Raw genomic sequence first — 16,660 nt, forward strand, 5'->3', positions numbered from 1 at the left:
AAATTTGCACAGGACCTCACATCCCTCTTTGCAAAGGCTTTGCTGGCAGAAACAAGCTGAGTGATACAGTAAAATGGTTCTGAGTGATACAAGTAGAATATTGCATGATTGAAAAAGGCTCTCAGGCAATTAGGTTCGAGAACTAACTAATAAATAAATATATATATATATATATATATATATATATATATATATATATATATATATATATATATATATATATATATATACAGTATATATATGCATACTATATGCATGCATAGTCCACATTTATTGTAATAACATGGAAAAAAACAAATAGCTTTATTCAAAATATCTCTGTTTGAGTTTCTTGGGAGAAGAAAGTCATACTGGTTTGGAACAAGATAAGAGTAAGTAACATATTTTTTTTTAGTAAAGCAGCCATCATCTCTCTCAGAGAGACCCTCATTAGTGTGTCTGAAGCACCAGCCTCGAAGTGAAACCAGACTAAAGTGAGGGGAAGTTGGCAGATTATTGATGTGTTTACTGAGGGTTTCTCTCTTTCGTCAAACATGTCGTTAATCCAGTGTCATCCGAAGTGGATTGGAAAGTCCAGATTGATCGGTGCTAATCTTGATGGATGTCCTAACGCCTTTGCTGGCGGCCGAATCTCGACCGCTGAGACACTCAGAGACTCTTTCTTGCTCTCTCTGTAGGGGATACTACATCGTGGTGGTACCGCTGAAGAAACAACGGCCCGGAAAATTCATCAAACTCTGGGACAATCCGGATGAGATGAATCTGGAAGAGGTAACAGACACCTTACACATCAACACTGGAGTCACCGCATCGATAAATTAGGCCCACTTTACAAACATTATTGATCATGGCAGCGGCCCATGTAAGGACATCAGTCCCAATACAACTACAAGCAGTTGATTTGAAAAGAAAGCAGCAAGACCTCGCAGTTCTACCAGCTCCCTTCATATGCAAATCTCTTCCTGTCCGCTAATGGAGACGGGAACAAAAGACGTTCTCCTCTGAAGGGCAGGACGAGTGGGCGAGAGATAGAGCCGAACAATATTATTTTTAGCCATAGTAAATATTTAAAAGGCTTTTATGTGGCGAGGCGTAAGACGGCGAGTGTTTTCCTCAGAATTGTGCTCGAACTGCCAACCACGGCACGTACGCTAAGCTGCAGCTCGGAAAGGGACGGCGCCATGCAGGGATCTCCTTTCTGATTTGCTGACACCTGGAACTGCCCTTCACCCCCCACCAGCTGGCCTGAGGCAGTTCTGGTTGCGATGATGAAGCTGATAGTTCTGTTAATAAAGAAAACACACCGTCAGCATTGCAACCACCATCATCAAACAAAACAATGACAGGGATTTTTTGTTGTGTGTGTGTGTATATATATATATATATATATATATATATATATATATATATATATATATATATATATATATATACAAATATATAAAGTCCCTCCAATTCTCTCTAGTGTACACACGCACACACTCAATTTATTTTACTGTCAATATTTGAAGTCGCCTGTTCAAAGTGGCTCAAGGGCAGAACTGAAGCAGTTTTGACAGCTTGAACAGGATTGATAGAAAGCTTTATCAAAGCGGCCCTCCATCTCACATGTTATGCCTGCGGATAACTACACATACAGTACAGGCCAAAAGTTTGGAAACATTGCTATTTTTAATGTTTTTGAAAGAAGTTTCTTCTGCTCATCAAGCCTGCATTTATTTGATCAAAAATACAGAAAAAAAATGTAATATTGTGATATATTATTACAATTTAAAATAATTTGTTTTCAATTTATTATACTTTAAATTATCATTTATTTCTGTGATGCAAAGCTGAATTTTCAGGATCATTACTCCAGTCTATCACATGATCCTTTAGAAATCATTATGACTAATATGATGATTCATTATCAAAGTTGGAAACAGTTCTGCTGCTTAATATTTTTTCATAACCTGTGATACTTTTGTAGGATACTTTGATGAATAAAAAGTAAAAAAAATAAAAATAAAGAAGCAAATGTTTTAAAAATAGAAATCTTTTGTAACAACAATATACACTACTGGTCAGTAATTTGGGGTCAGTAATTTTTTTTCTTTCTTTTTTGAAATAAATCAATAATTTTATTCAGCAAGGATGTGTTAAATTGATAAAAAGTGATAGTAAAGAAGATTTATATTATAAAAAAATATTTTTTTATTTTGAATAAATGCAGTTCTTTTTAACCTTTTATTCATCAAATATATTAGGCAGCAGAACTGTTTCCAACACTCATAATAAATCAGAATATTAGAATGATTTCTAAAGGATCATGTGATTGACTGGATGTCACATGTGACACTGAAGACTGGAGTAATGATGCTGAAAATTCAGCTTTGCATCACAGAAATAAATGATAATTTAAAGTATAATAAATTGAAAACCAATATATCACAATATTACATTTTTTTTCTATATTTTTGATCAAATAAATGCAGGCTTGATGAGCAGAAGAAACTTTCAAAAACATTAAAAATAGTAATGTTTCCAAACTTTTGGCCTGTACTGTACATGCACGCACACACGTGTTGGGTTTTCATGTTTTATGGGGATATTGCATAGACATAATGCTTTTTATACTGTTTAAACTGTATACTCTATCCATAAACCTGCCCTAAACCTATACCTTTATAATGTGTTACACAAAGTTTTCATGTAAAGTGTTCACACAAAAACTAATAAAACTGACAAAAGCACATTCAAAAATTGCTAAAACTGAAACTAAAATTAAAACTAACTGAACATATAAAAATATAATTATATAATTAATATAAATATATAATTGTATATAAATAATACTAAAATAACACTGGTCTGTTCACAATCAGAGTAAATTCAGCACGGATTAAAATGTGTTTGTGAGTGTGTGCAGAACTGATCAAGCATTTGTCTCTTTTTTTTTTTTTTATATAGTTGTTGCGAGAAATCAACCGAACGAGTCTCGCTCTTCGGTTCCGAAGGCAGCTGGAGCTGAAGCCGTACATCGCCGCATATTTCCACGAGTTGCCGACAGAGTTCACGCTGGGTGATGCCAAGGCTTACGGAGACTTCGAGAACAAACAGCTGCTGAATGGACAGGAGTATGTGTTCTTCGTGCTGGCTGTGCTGGAGATCTCAGACAACGTGAGTCTCATCCTCCACTTTCTATTGCTCTTATGGTAAAAAAAGAAATAAAAAATAATAATAATTTACAATTTTGCAAGTTAGGGAAAATGACTTTGTAAAGGAGAATATATTGAGAAAATAAACTTATAAGTATGCAGTTATATTCTTCATTTTATGATATTCTTCAAGGTTTCATTTGTTAACATTAGATAACTATATTGGTTTAAGTGAACTTACAATAAAAATAGTTCTAAAGTATTTATTAATCTTAGTTCATGTTAATTTCAATATTTGCTAATACATTATTAAAATCAAAAGTTGCATCTGTTAATATTATTTAATGAACCTCAACTAACATGAACAATGAACAGTTGTATTTTATTAACGTTAACAGAGGCACATACTGTAACAAATTTTTTGTTCATTAATGTTAGTTAATGAATTAACTCATTTTAACTGGTGGAACCTTATTGTAAAGTGTTATCAGTATGATAATATCCTTAGAACAAGATGCAGTTATAAAACTGTGAAGACATCTAATTTTTCTAAGCATAAACCACACTAAACTGAATTGTATTTATGCTTAAGCTTAATTCTAGATATATTCTCTGAACACCAGGCTTATTATCGTTCACATTTTTATTCTCAACTAAATAAGGATGTATAAATATTTATCAAAAATACTGATGAATAAAATAGTTTTATGCCTGGGGCCAAATCTCCTTTGTCTTTTGTCCAAACGATCACTGACATTGGTGTCAGAGTCACATGATGCGGTCAGAGCGAGAACACCAGGCTGAACTCTATCAGCACACAGCCTGCTGGGAATAAGAGCTGTCTGTCTGTATCTCACAGGGAAAGCCCTGAAGAGCTGTCAGCGGCAGGACTGTGAGATAAACGCCTTCTCTTTAATAGCAGCAGAGTCTTATCAGCTGCACTGCAGAGAGACAGACACACACACATACAGACAGACAGACTGAGGAATGATTAGCTCTGTGAAAGCAGTGAGACTGCATTCACTGTGCACTGAGAAGACAAAAACTCAGACAGTAGAGCTAGATGCAGTGACCAAACCTCATATCGCTGTTCATGCGACACGTCCTGCTCTGTGTTTTCTTTGTCAGTCTCATGTATAAATTGGATAAAGCAGTTATGGACAACTAGAAACAATGAAAGAAATTAAAAAGAAATGAACACTTTTATTCAGCAAGGATGCTTTGAATTGATCAAAAGTGACAGTAAAGACATTTTATATTGTTACAAAAATCCTGTTTATACTCATCAAAGAATCCTGACAATTATCACGGTTTCCACAAAAATATTAATTAGCACAACTGTTATTAACATTGATGATAATAAGAAATGTTCCTTGAGCAGCAAATCAGAATGATTTCTGAAAGATCTTGTGACACTGAAGACTGATGCTAAAAATTCAACTTTGCATCACAGTAATAAATTTACATTTTACAATATACAGTATTAACATGGAAAACAGTTACTTTAAATTTCAATAATATTTCACAATATTACTGTTTTTACTGTATATTTGATCAAGTAAATGTCGCCTTGGTGAGCAGAAGAGAATTATTTCAAAAACATAAAAAAAACTTAATCATTTTAAACTTATGAACTGTTTGGCAGTATATGTCTCATAATATTTCTGAATATAATGCCTGAGAAAGGTTTGTGTGTGTGTGTGAGTGTGTTGTGTCTAATGTCTCTGTTTATCTGCTTGTGCTGATGATTTGAGAGTAAATTAGATGCTAATCACTGAATGTAGTTCGTAACTCACATCACTGAACACATCGCAACACACACTGCAATGCAATGAATTTTGCATTAATCAGAGTCATAACAGGATTTGAGACCTCTGACAGTGTTTTTATATAATCGTATTTATATAGTTCCGTTTAATTGTTTCCGTTAATTGTTTCCAGCACATCCAGGCTGTTTGACTGTACTTGATTAATAATATGTTGTCATTGATTGCAAGGAACCTGCTTTAAAGAAACATACCAGCACATCCATACGTACTTACAATTATATGTACGGTTTATGTGAGAATAATGTGAAAATAATTCATTCATTCACATAGAAAAGCAGTTTCTCCTTAAAGGAATGATTTAGGCACTTTACAGATCAAATAACAAACTCTTTTGTTCTGCTGAATAATTCATGTAAGTGCTTTAACAAAACTACAAGCTTCAAATTTCTGCTTCTGAATTTTACAGTTATTGAATTGAGCTGAATAATGCCACTTTCCAAGCTAACAAAAATGTTCCAAGAAAGTTTTGCTAACATTCCCATTAAAGGGATAGTTCACCCAAAAATGAAAATTTGCTGTTAATTTACTCATCCTCAGCCATCTAAGATGTAAGTTGACTTTTTTTCTTCAGTAGAACAGTAAAGAAGGTTTTTAGCTGAAACAGTGGTCATCTGTGATTCAAATAATGGAAGTCAATGGGTGCCATCACTTTGAGATCTTGGATGGCCTGAGGGTGATTAAATTAACAGCAAATTTTACCTAATTAAACTATCACTTTAAGTTATGAAAAGGTTATTTATGAATTTAATTTTATCAATCAATAAATTCCACTAGAAACAAACCTTGTTGTATTATTTTAATTTAATACTGTGAAGCTGCTTTGATACAATCTGTATTGTGAAAAGCGCTATACAAATATAATTGACTTGACTTGACTTGAATGTTCTCTAAATCTCTAAAAAAAAAATTATGTTCAGTTCTCTGAATGTTCTGAAACAAAAAGTAACATTGAAAAAAATGTTCTGTTAAGAAGAATGTTTGTTCATAACTTTGAGAGAACCTTGCCAAAACTTTAGCCATAGTTCTTCTGAGATTGTTCCGTTAGCTTGTATTGTCTTTTCAAAGCTGCTTTACAGCTTAATGTGCCACATATTTGATGGTTTGCATAATTTATTCTGTTATTTTCCTGTTTATTACTGTAGGTGCGTTTCCATTACAGATTTGCGCAAAACTTTTGCGATTATTTTCTAAATGTCGACAAAAAAATATTTTTCGGCGTTTCCATTAAACCGATGTTATGTGACTAAAACTTCATTTTTTTCCTCTCGCGATAAGTAAAATCATTCCAAAAACCATGGCAATGGACGTTGGTAGGTTTTTACGTACTATATCCCAGCCACTGCACTAGCCATTATTATTAATCGAAGGAGATGTATGCGTGTTTTCCAAGCATTAATGGTAAGGAATGACCCTTATTATACTTGTGAGCGGCACATATGAGGTGTTTCTGGGTGTTTCTCCCTCATATCTGCTTCGAGGTCTTGATTGTGGCATTTATTTGAGGTTTAGGATCCATAATTCCTTTAATTCTTTTTGTCTTATATGAATTTAATAAAGAACTCTGTCTCGTATTCTGTCCAAACATACTGTGTCATCTACGTCAGGTGACTGTAAATGCGAAAAAACTGTTTCCATTGCAGTTTTGCAAAATATTTCTTTTTCGAATTGCCTGAAAAACCACCTCATGCGAGTGTAAAAACTTTTTTGCGATAAATGGGAGTTTTTGCGAAATTGACGTGTTTCCATTGGCCGTATTTTCAATTCACAATTTCAGTTTGCGCAATTTGAAGGGTAATGGAAACGCGGCTAGTGAAGTTGAATTGAAACAATTTGTATTGCCCTTACGCAACAAAAATATATTTCTCAATATATTACGTGACAATATATTTCATGTGTCTCCATATATTGTGAAATTGACAGTAATATATCATATGATATATTATATAATAATATATTATATATGTAAGTTATATATTGCAATATATGGGACAATACTGCAATTATTGCCGTTTTCATATATTGAATAAATACATATTATTAGACTATTTAATATATTGTTATGTATATTGAAATATATCCCACATTATATGAAATTATATATTGGAAGAGGCATTGTATATATGTAAATATATATGTAAAATTATATGCGATAATATACCTCAATGTACAAGATAATAGAATCAGATTTATATGGGAACATATATTAAATATGTTGAAAAATATATTGATTTATATAACATATTATATAATTATCATATTATATATTGTATACATGGTAAATATGAAATAATCTAATGTACAATGTCTGTCATATATTTTAAAATATAATAGATTGAATAAGACATCGATATAGTTCATATTAACTGAATGAGGTTTATTTCAAAAGCAGCAGCTGAAGGACAACTGTTCTTCATTGTAAAAAAATAAAATAGTTTTTAGTGCAACAAAAACAGAACAATCCCTCAGTGGAAAAAACAGGACAACAATCCTTTAGTGCAGTGTTATGTTATGGTGCTAAGAGCCAATAGGAGTGGCGCATTCAGATCGCGCTGGCGCCGCTGCCAGTGTGAGCAGGGGAGAGAGAGTCAGATGAGAGCAGATCTGATGAAACAGCAGGCAGCAGCACAGAGCATTTCTCCAAAGCATTTCTTCTCTTAACAAAAACTGTGATTGAGGCCCTGTTTACACGAGAACGCTCGCGGGTGAAAACGTAAAAATATTTTATCAGATGTGCCTTTCGTTTAGACGGCGACAGCGTTTTCGGAGCTTAAAAACGCAAAAAAGTGAAACCACCCTCCAGAGTGGAAATCTTAAAAACGCTCCACCGTCGCGTTTCCGTCTAAATGGTAAAAACGCAAAAGTTTGCTAGACAGTGAAGGCACCGATCAGTGCTTCACATTGCCACCTAGCCGCCTGGAGTGCATACTACATTGAATTTCACACACTTTTGCGTCACCATATGCACGCAGATTTCCCCCCGATAACGCTCGTCTAAACGCAGAATAAAAAGTGATCACTTTTGCGTTTTCTCTTCAGATCGTTTCCATGTAAACGTAGCCTGAGTGCGCTTGGAAAGTTGGACTTTGGTCATGTTGAGGATGAAATGTCATGTGGGGGAATTCAAAGTGGACTCAAAAAAAAAAAAAAATGTTGTAATTGCTGCTGTTAATGATAATTTAATTTATAATACTCTCATCTACATTTTACAATATATGAATCAATACATAGCCATATATGGCCCATCCATATGGCTATATAATGTAAAATATAATGAATGTCATGCAAAAATTTGATTTGGACTATTGTTAATCAATCTCTCTGTAAACCTATGCATGAGCTTGCTTAACTCATAAAAAATACTTTGTTTCAATAAACATACATGCAATAAATGTAATACAGTTTTGTTTGTATATCAATGTATTTTAATATATGAATCAATATATAGCAATAGGTTGTCCATCCATACATTGCTATATATTTTCAAATATATGAGGAAGTTTCTGATACATTGAAATATATTTTCTAATGTATTGCAATATAAATTCTAGTATATTGCAATATATTTTTGTTTCGTAAGGGTGTATAAAGCACTATAGAAGTACTTGACTTTGAAACCCTCTGCTACTCTCGTACCATAGATGCCCATTGTTTGCGTTACTTTAAATAATATTTCAGCTCTTTTTACAAGCCAAGGGACACGAAACGATTGTTTTATGTAGTAATCAACATCAAAAAAACAATGGGTTCCATTAAACTTATAGTATTTGGTGTAAAAGTGTGAATTCAGGGTTTCTTGATCAAGCGATTCAGATGACACTGTCGTTGTTTGGGTTTTCTTTCAGATGTTGTACGCGGCAAGTCCATACTCTGATCCGGTGGTGTTTGCTGATATCGACCCACAGCCCATAATCGATGAAGAGGAGGGTCTGATCTGGGTCGTGGGGCCCGTGCTGGCCGTCATCTTCATCATCTGTATTGTCATCGCCATCTTGCTGTACAAGAGGTAGAAACCGTGGAGAAACACACACTCTCAATAACCGTTGCACATTATTTGACTTATAATGCGACGTATTTCAGTATTCTCAGTGAAACAGTGAAAATAAAAAAGTATGGTGGCTGTTGGTTAACATTATCCAAAGGACTCAATTGTTGAGCTATTAGGGTGAAAGATTATGAATACAAGCTGGTCGTTGGAATAACATTTACTGATGAATTGCTCTCAATAAGAGCTGAAACTTGGGTTAAGAAAGTAATTTGGATTGTTGACTTTAAGCCATTGTGTGTGTATGTGTGTTTATGCAGTTATGCATTGTACGTATCTTCAATAATCTGTGGCCCTCATTTGAATATAGACTGATCTGATCATCTGCTAAAAATTACAGTCAGGCATTGAGTTGAACATCTATTGTGATGAGGTCCTTCATATATCCAGGGTTATTTGATGTCTTCTGATGGCAGATTTATTTGTTAATCACAGAATCAATGTCACGGGCTCATGCACACATCTCATAGTGTAATATTGCAATGTCAACAACACAACACACTCGCTGCCCATGATGCATCAATTCAATCCAAACAAACAGTTTCACATGAGCAATTCCTGCTGTCAAGACATGTACAAAGTGAAGTACAAACCTGTAAATATCAGGGTATTAAAACAGATTTTTCAGTCAGGCTTGGAAAAGGCACAAAATGTTATTATATTATATTATATTATATTATATTATATTATATTATATTATATTATATTATATTATATTATATTATATTATATTAATTGTTTACCAAGAAACTAATAATTTTATTCAGAAAGATATAAGTGCTGTTATTTTAATCCATTCCATTTATTAATGAATATTTATAAAATTATCATGGTTTTAAAAAAAAAGCAGCACAGCTATTTTCAACATTGATAATAAGAAGAAATGTTTCTTGAGCAGCAAATCACCACATTGGAATGATTTCTAAAGGATCATGCGACAATGAAGACTGGAGTCATGATGCTACATCAAAAATCTTACAGACCCCAACCTTTTGAACAGTATTCATTATTAGTTTTATAATTAGTTTTGCTCATCAGATAGGTCAGGGCTTCTCAAAGTATTTTGAATGGTTTTTTCGTTGACCCAAATTCCTGTTGGCACACATAAAAAACACACAATTAATTGAAAAACAAGACTATGTGAGATCAATACTTTTTTCTCACACCACTTAGTTACGTTCAGTTGAACAGTGGATCTATGTCTTAACATAATGTATCAGATGAAAATGAACAATGCTAAAACCCCTCTGAATATCAGTAGAACTGATGAGGAGATCTGTGTTTGTCTTGTATACTAACCTCTGTTCTCCCTTTCTGCTGCTTTCACTGGAGCAGTCAACCAGACAGGTGAGCGCATTAGAAGAACTGTACCTGAGACTCACGCAGTGGTTATGGCACAGTCGAGGGCACTGAACACTCATTTCAATTTCGATCACAAGCATGTTTGCTTGACCACTTGCAGTGATGGTCTGATAGTCCAAGCAAAGTTAATTTTGTTGTTAAGTATATTATGTTTTTGTTTTATGTATTATGGTTTTGTTTTTCAGAAAAAGGGCAGAGTCAGAGGCCAGGAAAGGCAGTCTGCCCAGCGGTAAAGAAATGCCTTCCCATCACCCCACAGACCCCGTAGAGCTACGCCGTCTGAACTTTCAGACTCCTGGTAAGAGCGGCTTTACCCAAACACAAATCCTCAACCACATTGTCCTAAGAAGCTTCAACAAAAGGTTTTGATTCCTGCTATTTTTCCATGAAGTGAAGTATAATATAAAAAGTGAAGTATAATATATTGAATCATGAGGAGCGTGATAGTCTAGAGCAGTGGTTCCCAACCCTGGTACTCTCAATTCCGGATGCCTCCCTTATCTGATCTTATTTCAGGATTGAGTGTTTATAATAACTAACAAGCTGATGAGTTGAATCAGAAATGTTTGATTAGTGAGACTAACAAAATGTGCATTTTTTGGGAACTCCAGGATCAAGTTTGGGAACCACTGGTCTAAAACACACTAGCTCTGTTCCAAAACCCAGTGAGCTGCCTACCTAGACAGAATTTTGGATGATGTCATTGGTGCACTGTAGACTTTAAGGCTGCTCAAAATGCCTGGAGTAACACCTCACTAAAATTGTATGGCAGCATTGCATTTCGCCTTTACAGAATGCATTGCGACATGCTCAGAAACATGTCATCCATAAGGGAGATTACAAGGTCTGTTTTACCCGATATTTCTGTATATTTCTTGGTCACTAGCTTTTCAGCAAGATAACATCAAATTGTGTGGTGCTGCCTATAAAGAATATGTCAAATCAGTGACTCAAGAGGATCAATTATAGATTCTGCCTATGTAGACAACAAGGCAGCTCATTGGTTTTGGGAACAGAGATACCGTCTTGGTCAGCTTTTAGGCGCCTCTGTGTCATTCAGAAACACAGTCTTAAATGAGTCCTTGGACATAAACAGAGTAGAAAGGTCAAAAGCCGTGCTCTTGTTTTTCTTAGCATATTTAAGTTGTAATGCGAAGGTCTGTTAGCCATATGGAGCTGGAAATAGAGAGCAGACCTTTTGAGGAACCAGCCTGAGTGCTCACAAACACACAGGACAGGTGGCTTTAGGACAGACAAAAGGGCAGGAAATCCCTCTGGACTCAGGAATTGCAGCTTTACCGCTGACCCAAGTACTCCTAGCAACACATTCATAGCAGCTCAGTGAGTTTACCTGAAGAGCAAAGCCTGTCGAGCTAACCGAAGCCAGCGTAAGAAGACCATATACAGAATATTCAATACAACCTCTGTTGGTGATTGTATATTCCGTTGGTGAATCAAGACACGCATATACACACACATGTAGGTAGGCCATTGTGCTTGAAGTAAGCGGAGTGTGAACGAGATGTAGAGGAATCTGGAAATTGTCGAGCGGTGAAGCGCTGCTCCCTTCTGACCTTGGTGAACAAGGTGACGTACACTCGGCTCTAGAGCGGCCAGCCGTGAAGACCTATAGATTTATTTTCTGAGGGGCAGAACAGCGGTGACAACAGTTGCTCCATTAGTTTCTCAGAGGAGAACCTGGTGCCAGCGAGACTAGCTCTAAACACACTGAACCGGAGTCCATCTATCTGTCTGTCAGAAACACCTGGGCTGCAAATACAAGACAGATGGACTGGAGAGAAACAGTTCACCTTTCTAATAAAAACAGCTTAGACCAGCATTTGCTGGTGTTAGCTTGCTTCCAACACTTTTAACACTACTGGTCTGTTTTGATGGTTTTAGAGGGTTTGGGAGGCCAACCCCAAAAACTCACTTCCCCCACAACACAATTCATAACAGCTCACAAGGTATGTTAACTAATTTCCCTCAGTTGGATTTCCTCAATCCAATTATAAATGGATTATTTGGGTGCATGTAAACATAGCTAGTGAGTTTATTCTGAGGATTGACATTTGTTGATAACCAAAACCCTTAAAAGTGCCATTGGTTATTATATAGTTTGTTGGGGAATCAAGGCATACACATGTAGACTTCCCATTGTGTTTGAAAGCACACAAGCATGAATGAGGAATGTGGGAAGTGTTGCGAGGTCAACACAACTATTGATCTTGATGGAAAAACCTGACAGAAGCAAAACAGCTTAAAAGCCTGTGTTTAGCTGGTCTTAGCCCAGAGTCATGGTCTGATTTAGGACCTTTCAGTGGTTTTGTGCTCATCATCAGGGTAGTCTGGCAGACTAGTCAACCACCTCAAGCTGGTTCAAGCTCGGTTTTCTTCTTGAACCATTCATCAAGTGCCAGAAAAAAAGTTGTTGAGGATCCAAATCATTAACTTGATTCCCATCCATGCACCGCAGCCTGTGTGAGGTTTGATATTCATCTACAACACAAACATGGCAGGACTCATACTGTATTCACGTGTCGGGTTTGCATTGCAACATGGTTTCAAGAATGGTGTTCCATGCACTCAATCCTCTCCGCAGCTCTTTATTAGTGGACTCATGCCCCTCTTTCGCAAATAGCCTCTTAGAGAAGCTTTGCATCCTCCATTTTCCCTTCAGGCAGGGGAACGCAGGCTCTCGACAGCTGAAGATCCCTCTTCAGTGAGAACGGCCTCTGCATTAGCCCTCCTCTCTTCAAACCCTTGATGCCGTCGTGCGGTCACCCAACCCTCCCCCATCTCAGTTTTCATCTTGAGGGTGCTTGATGTCGCTCCGACGCATTTCTCCGAATGGCAGTTTCATTGTCACCGCGGCTGGTAATGGGTCTTGAGAGGCGGTGGATGGCAGCTCTCTCCTGCTGCTTCCATTAGCTAATGCCCTCTTCTATCAGCCCAGAGATGAAAGAACCGCAGTGCCACGTCCAAGCGTACGGACTCTTTTTCTGTGGCACGCAGGCTGTTGTTATGCAAACCGGTTATCAGAGAGCAGCTTCTGCTCCTCGACTATTCAAAAGCATCCTCTGCAGTGCAAACACAAGCTCTTTCTCTCACAGACATGCGCCTTTGTTACTGAAGAGAACAAGCAAACACGCGCATGATAAATGTGCACGCCATCTTCTTTCTCCTTGTTACATTTGTTTGTTTTGATTTTTTTTTTTTTTTTTTTTTTCTGTTTCTTGGTTTCCCTTCCAATCTTGTTATCCTCATTTCCGCATGCTTGTCGTGTGTTAGCCATTGGCATGCGTGAATTTGTTTTTACTAACAAACTTAAATATAAAGTTGAAGCGTTGTTCCAAACTGTCTATTGTCATTTCAGACTGTGTTTCTACTGCCTCTTTTTAGTTCCGGTAGTATCGATCACCACATTTGCTTGTTTTAACGTCAGCTAGTATGATTTATCCCCGTACCCTTTTCCTTTGCAGGTTCAGCCACATCGGTTTACCCCAGTAACCTCCATTTGTCAAGTTAGTCGTTCTTGTTTCTACATATGCCACTGTGTCTGTTCATTTTCTCCAATTGCTCTCTTGATTGTGTCATTTATTTATGCGTTCATCGACTCACACCGCTTTGCCTCACACCAGCGCAGGAGACGGGGTTTGATATGTTGCATTCTTTAGACTCATGGCCGGCTCTGACTTTAATATCCAGCCCCTAACGTTCTCCTCTATTCCATCTTTCCACCATTTTAAAGCTTGCGGACGAATAACATTCTTCTTTTCATTAGGAATGCTCTGTGCGGCTTTTGTGTCCATTTTCTTCAAGCATGTGGCTGCTTCGTCCAATCATACAGACCAAATAAAAACCTCACATTCTCCATCCTCTATAATGCTCATCTCTCTGTGTATGCTCAGATTCGCTAGCACTTACATCAGGACTCTTTGTTTGTCCCCTGTCCGTAGGGATGGCCAGTCACCCTCCCATTCCGGTCATGGAGCTGGCTGATCATATCGAGCGCCTGAAAGCAAACGACAACTTGAAGTTTTCACAGGAATATGAGGTATTAATCAGCTGTTTTGTTACTTTCTGCAGTGGAAAAAACAGTTTTTGTTCTCAACCCCTTTTACTCCAAGAACACCCCCCCCCCCCCCCCCGCCCCCCCTCTCCCAGGTATTCTCTGCTATAATGGCAAAGTTTTAACATTCTAAAATCACTAGGTTTAAAAAACAGTTGTCAAAGTTCAGCAGTTTTGTACTAAAGTAGGAAAAGTAACAAAGTTTAGTGAAAAATAAATACATTTTCTTTAAATTACGAATGAATTACACAGAAAGCGATTAAAAAAAGCGCTCCCTTAATCACTGAAACTGACGGTTGGCACACTTGCAAAAACTCTCATTTTAATCAATGAATCTGACTAAAAGTGCACAATAAATCTTTAAATTACAATGTGTCTAATCGCTTTGTTTGTTATAATGAGAGGATTTGTGAGCACGTAGGACTTAATCTGGCTCTAAACAGAAACTCATTCAGTGTTTTGAGGGATATTGAGCTGAGTCTCACAACCAACTGGTAACTTAAACACCTCTGATTGGCCATTATTTTCAACAATAATGCCTGTGATTGGCTACAATACTCAATGCTGCAAAATCACATTGTAAATAGACACAATTGCAGCGATTAACACGCCAGGTTGGGGTGAAGCTGCATCAAAAGTGCATCAAAAGTTTCCATCATCCGAAAGGAGAGATGCGTTTAGTTGAATGACATTGCATCACTGTAGTTTGCTGTGCATTTAATAAAATAGCAATTTTATAGATGAAATAAAACATACACAAACCTGTATTTTATTGAAAAAATGCACCAATTCGGTGGCGCTGAGAAGCTGAACGTGATCGCGCCTCACCTGCCTTCTTGTTCCACTATTCTCTCTCTCACACATACATACATTCTTCTCTTATGTACACATATTTTCTTCAGACATACATTTTCTTCTTACATACATTTATTATTTATAATATTAAATGTATACTTTGAATACATTTGCATAAGAGCAAAATGTATGAATGCGTGCATTAAAATATGTGACTATGAGAGCAATATTATATGAATGTGAAAGGAGAATGTACTGTAGGTGTGTGAAAGCAAAAATATATGTATGTGAAAAGAGAATGTAAGTGTGTGAGAGTAGAAATATATGTATGTGAAAGGAGAATGAAAGTGTGTTAAAGTATCAGAATGAATAATGTCTTGTTTAACTCAGAATGATTTGAACAGATGGTCATGTTCTTGGGCATGATTTTGCAGTATTCAAATCTTATTTTTTTAAACTTTATATTTGAATCCCAGATTTATTTGAGATGATTTGAAATGGTTAAAGGCTTTAAAACAACAAATCGAATGTTTTTCAACATTATTGCTGGTAGTTTTAAGGCCAAGCATCGCTATCACTGTTACTCACACTGATTTGATAAGAAACACCCTAGCAACACCCTGGGCAAGCGTTCCTGCGCGCCGTGTGTAGCGTTCAGAGGGACCACCGCTATTCGATTTTGACCTGATGAACGTTCAACGCTCACAAATGCGATTGTATCGGTCACGCTTACAGCTCCCCGCCAACCACAATGAAACATTTCCTGTCCGTATTTCCCGCTGCCTATCAGCTGTCATTTAACACGCCAGCGTAGGAAAGGTCAGGTAGGATGTTTCTCGGTGTAATCTTATGTTGTTGGGAGAGACGTGTCGTTGAGATCGCAACATTATGCTCTGTTTTGTTTTCCAACGGGTTGTTATTTGAGTGGAGCGGGGCCGTGAGAGCAAGGTTTCGTCACTTTTTTTCAGGCCCCTCAGTCTGCGGTTACTGAGCATGAGGTCAGACGTGGAGCTCCGCCAAGACGACTGCCAGAGCTGAGCTAAAACATACGGGATTGTCATTCTGGGGTGGTTTTGCATGGGCACGGAAAGTAATTTCAGCAGCACAATGAAGCGGGCGAGATCACAAGTAATGTTTCAAAAGATTTGGGCAGAATGACGCGGCTTAACTGGAGATTTGTCATCTTTAGTGACGCTTTATGGTGCGGCGCGGCGACTCGCCCTGGTAGAAAAATAGCACCACTGTCAATTTACGTTTCTTCATATTGGGCCCCGGTTGTTACACAAACAAGCGCAAGCACTTTACTGCGAAAACAGCAGCGTTCTCCTCTTCTCTCAACAGCCAAACTCAGACTGCAAATGTGGAATATCTGTCTTGGCTATTGACAATCTCAGAGCGTTTATCGTTTTGGTATTTTGGAGTG

The 16,660-nt window shown here is 36.9% G+C and overlaps 1 protein-coding gene across 13 annotated transcripts in view; it reads left to right on the top strand.

Annotated features, from left to right (window-relative positions):
* The window catches only part of LOC311079646 (receptor-type tyrosine-protein phosphatase delta), a 687,052-nt gene that overhangs the window by 646,194 nt on the left and 24,198 nt on the right, over window positions 1-16,660 (top strand). For 5 of the 13 annotated variants that reach the window (XM_084109251.1, XM_084109252.1, XM_084109253.1 and 2 more), the window contains 6 exons: window positions 678-771; window positions 2,950-3,159; window positions 8,809-8,969; window positions 10,556-10,668; window positions 13,853-13,894; window positions 14,330-14,427. In XM_084109251.1, the coding sequence (XP_083965377.1) occupies window positions 678-771; window positions 2,950-3,159; window positions 8,809-8,969; window positions 10,556-10,668; window positions 13,853-13,894; window positions 14,330-14,427 (718 nt within the window). Of the gene's footprint in view, window positions 1-677; window positions 772-2,949; window positions 3,160-8,808; window positions 8,970-10,340; window positions 10,356-10,555; window positions 10,669-13,852; window positions 13,895-14,329; window positions 14,428-16,660 lie in introns of all 13 variants that reach the window. The other 8 variants (XM_084109257.1, XM_084109258.1, XM_084109247.1 and 5 more) reach the window with 3 other exon arrangements.

The sequence above is a fragment of the Abramis brama genome (genome assembly GCF_963993115.1).
Source record: "Abramis brama genome assembly, chromosome: 3".
Taxonomy (NCBI): Eukaryota; Metazoa; Chordata; class Actinopteri; order Cypriniformes; family Leuciscidae; genus Abramis; species Abramis brama.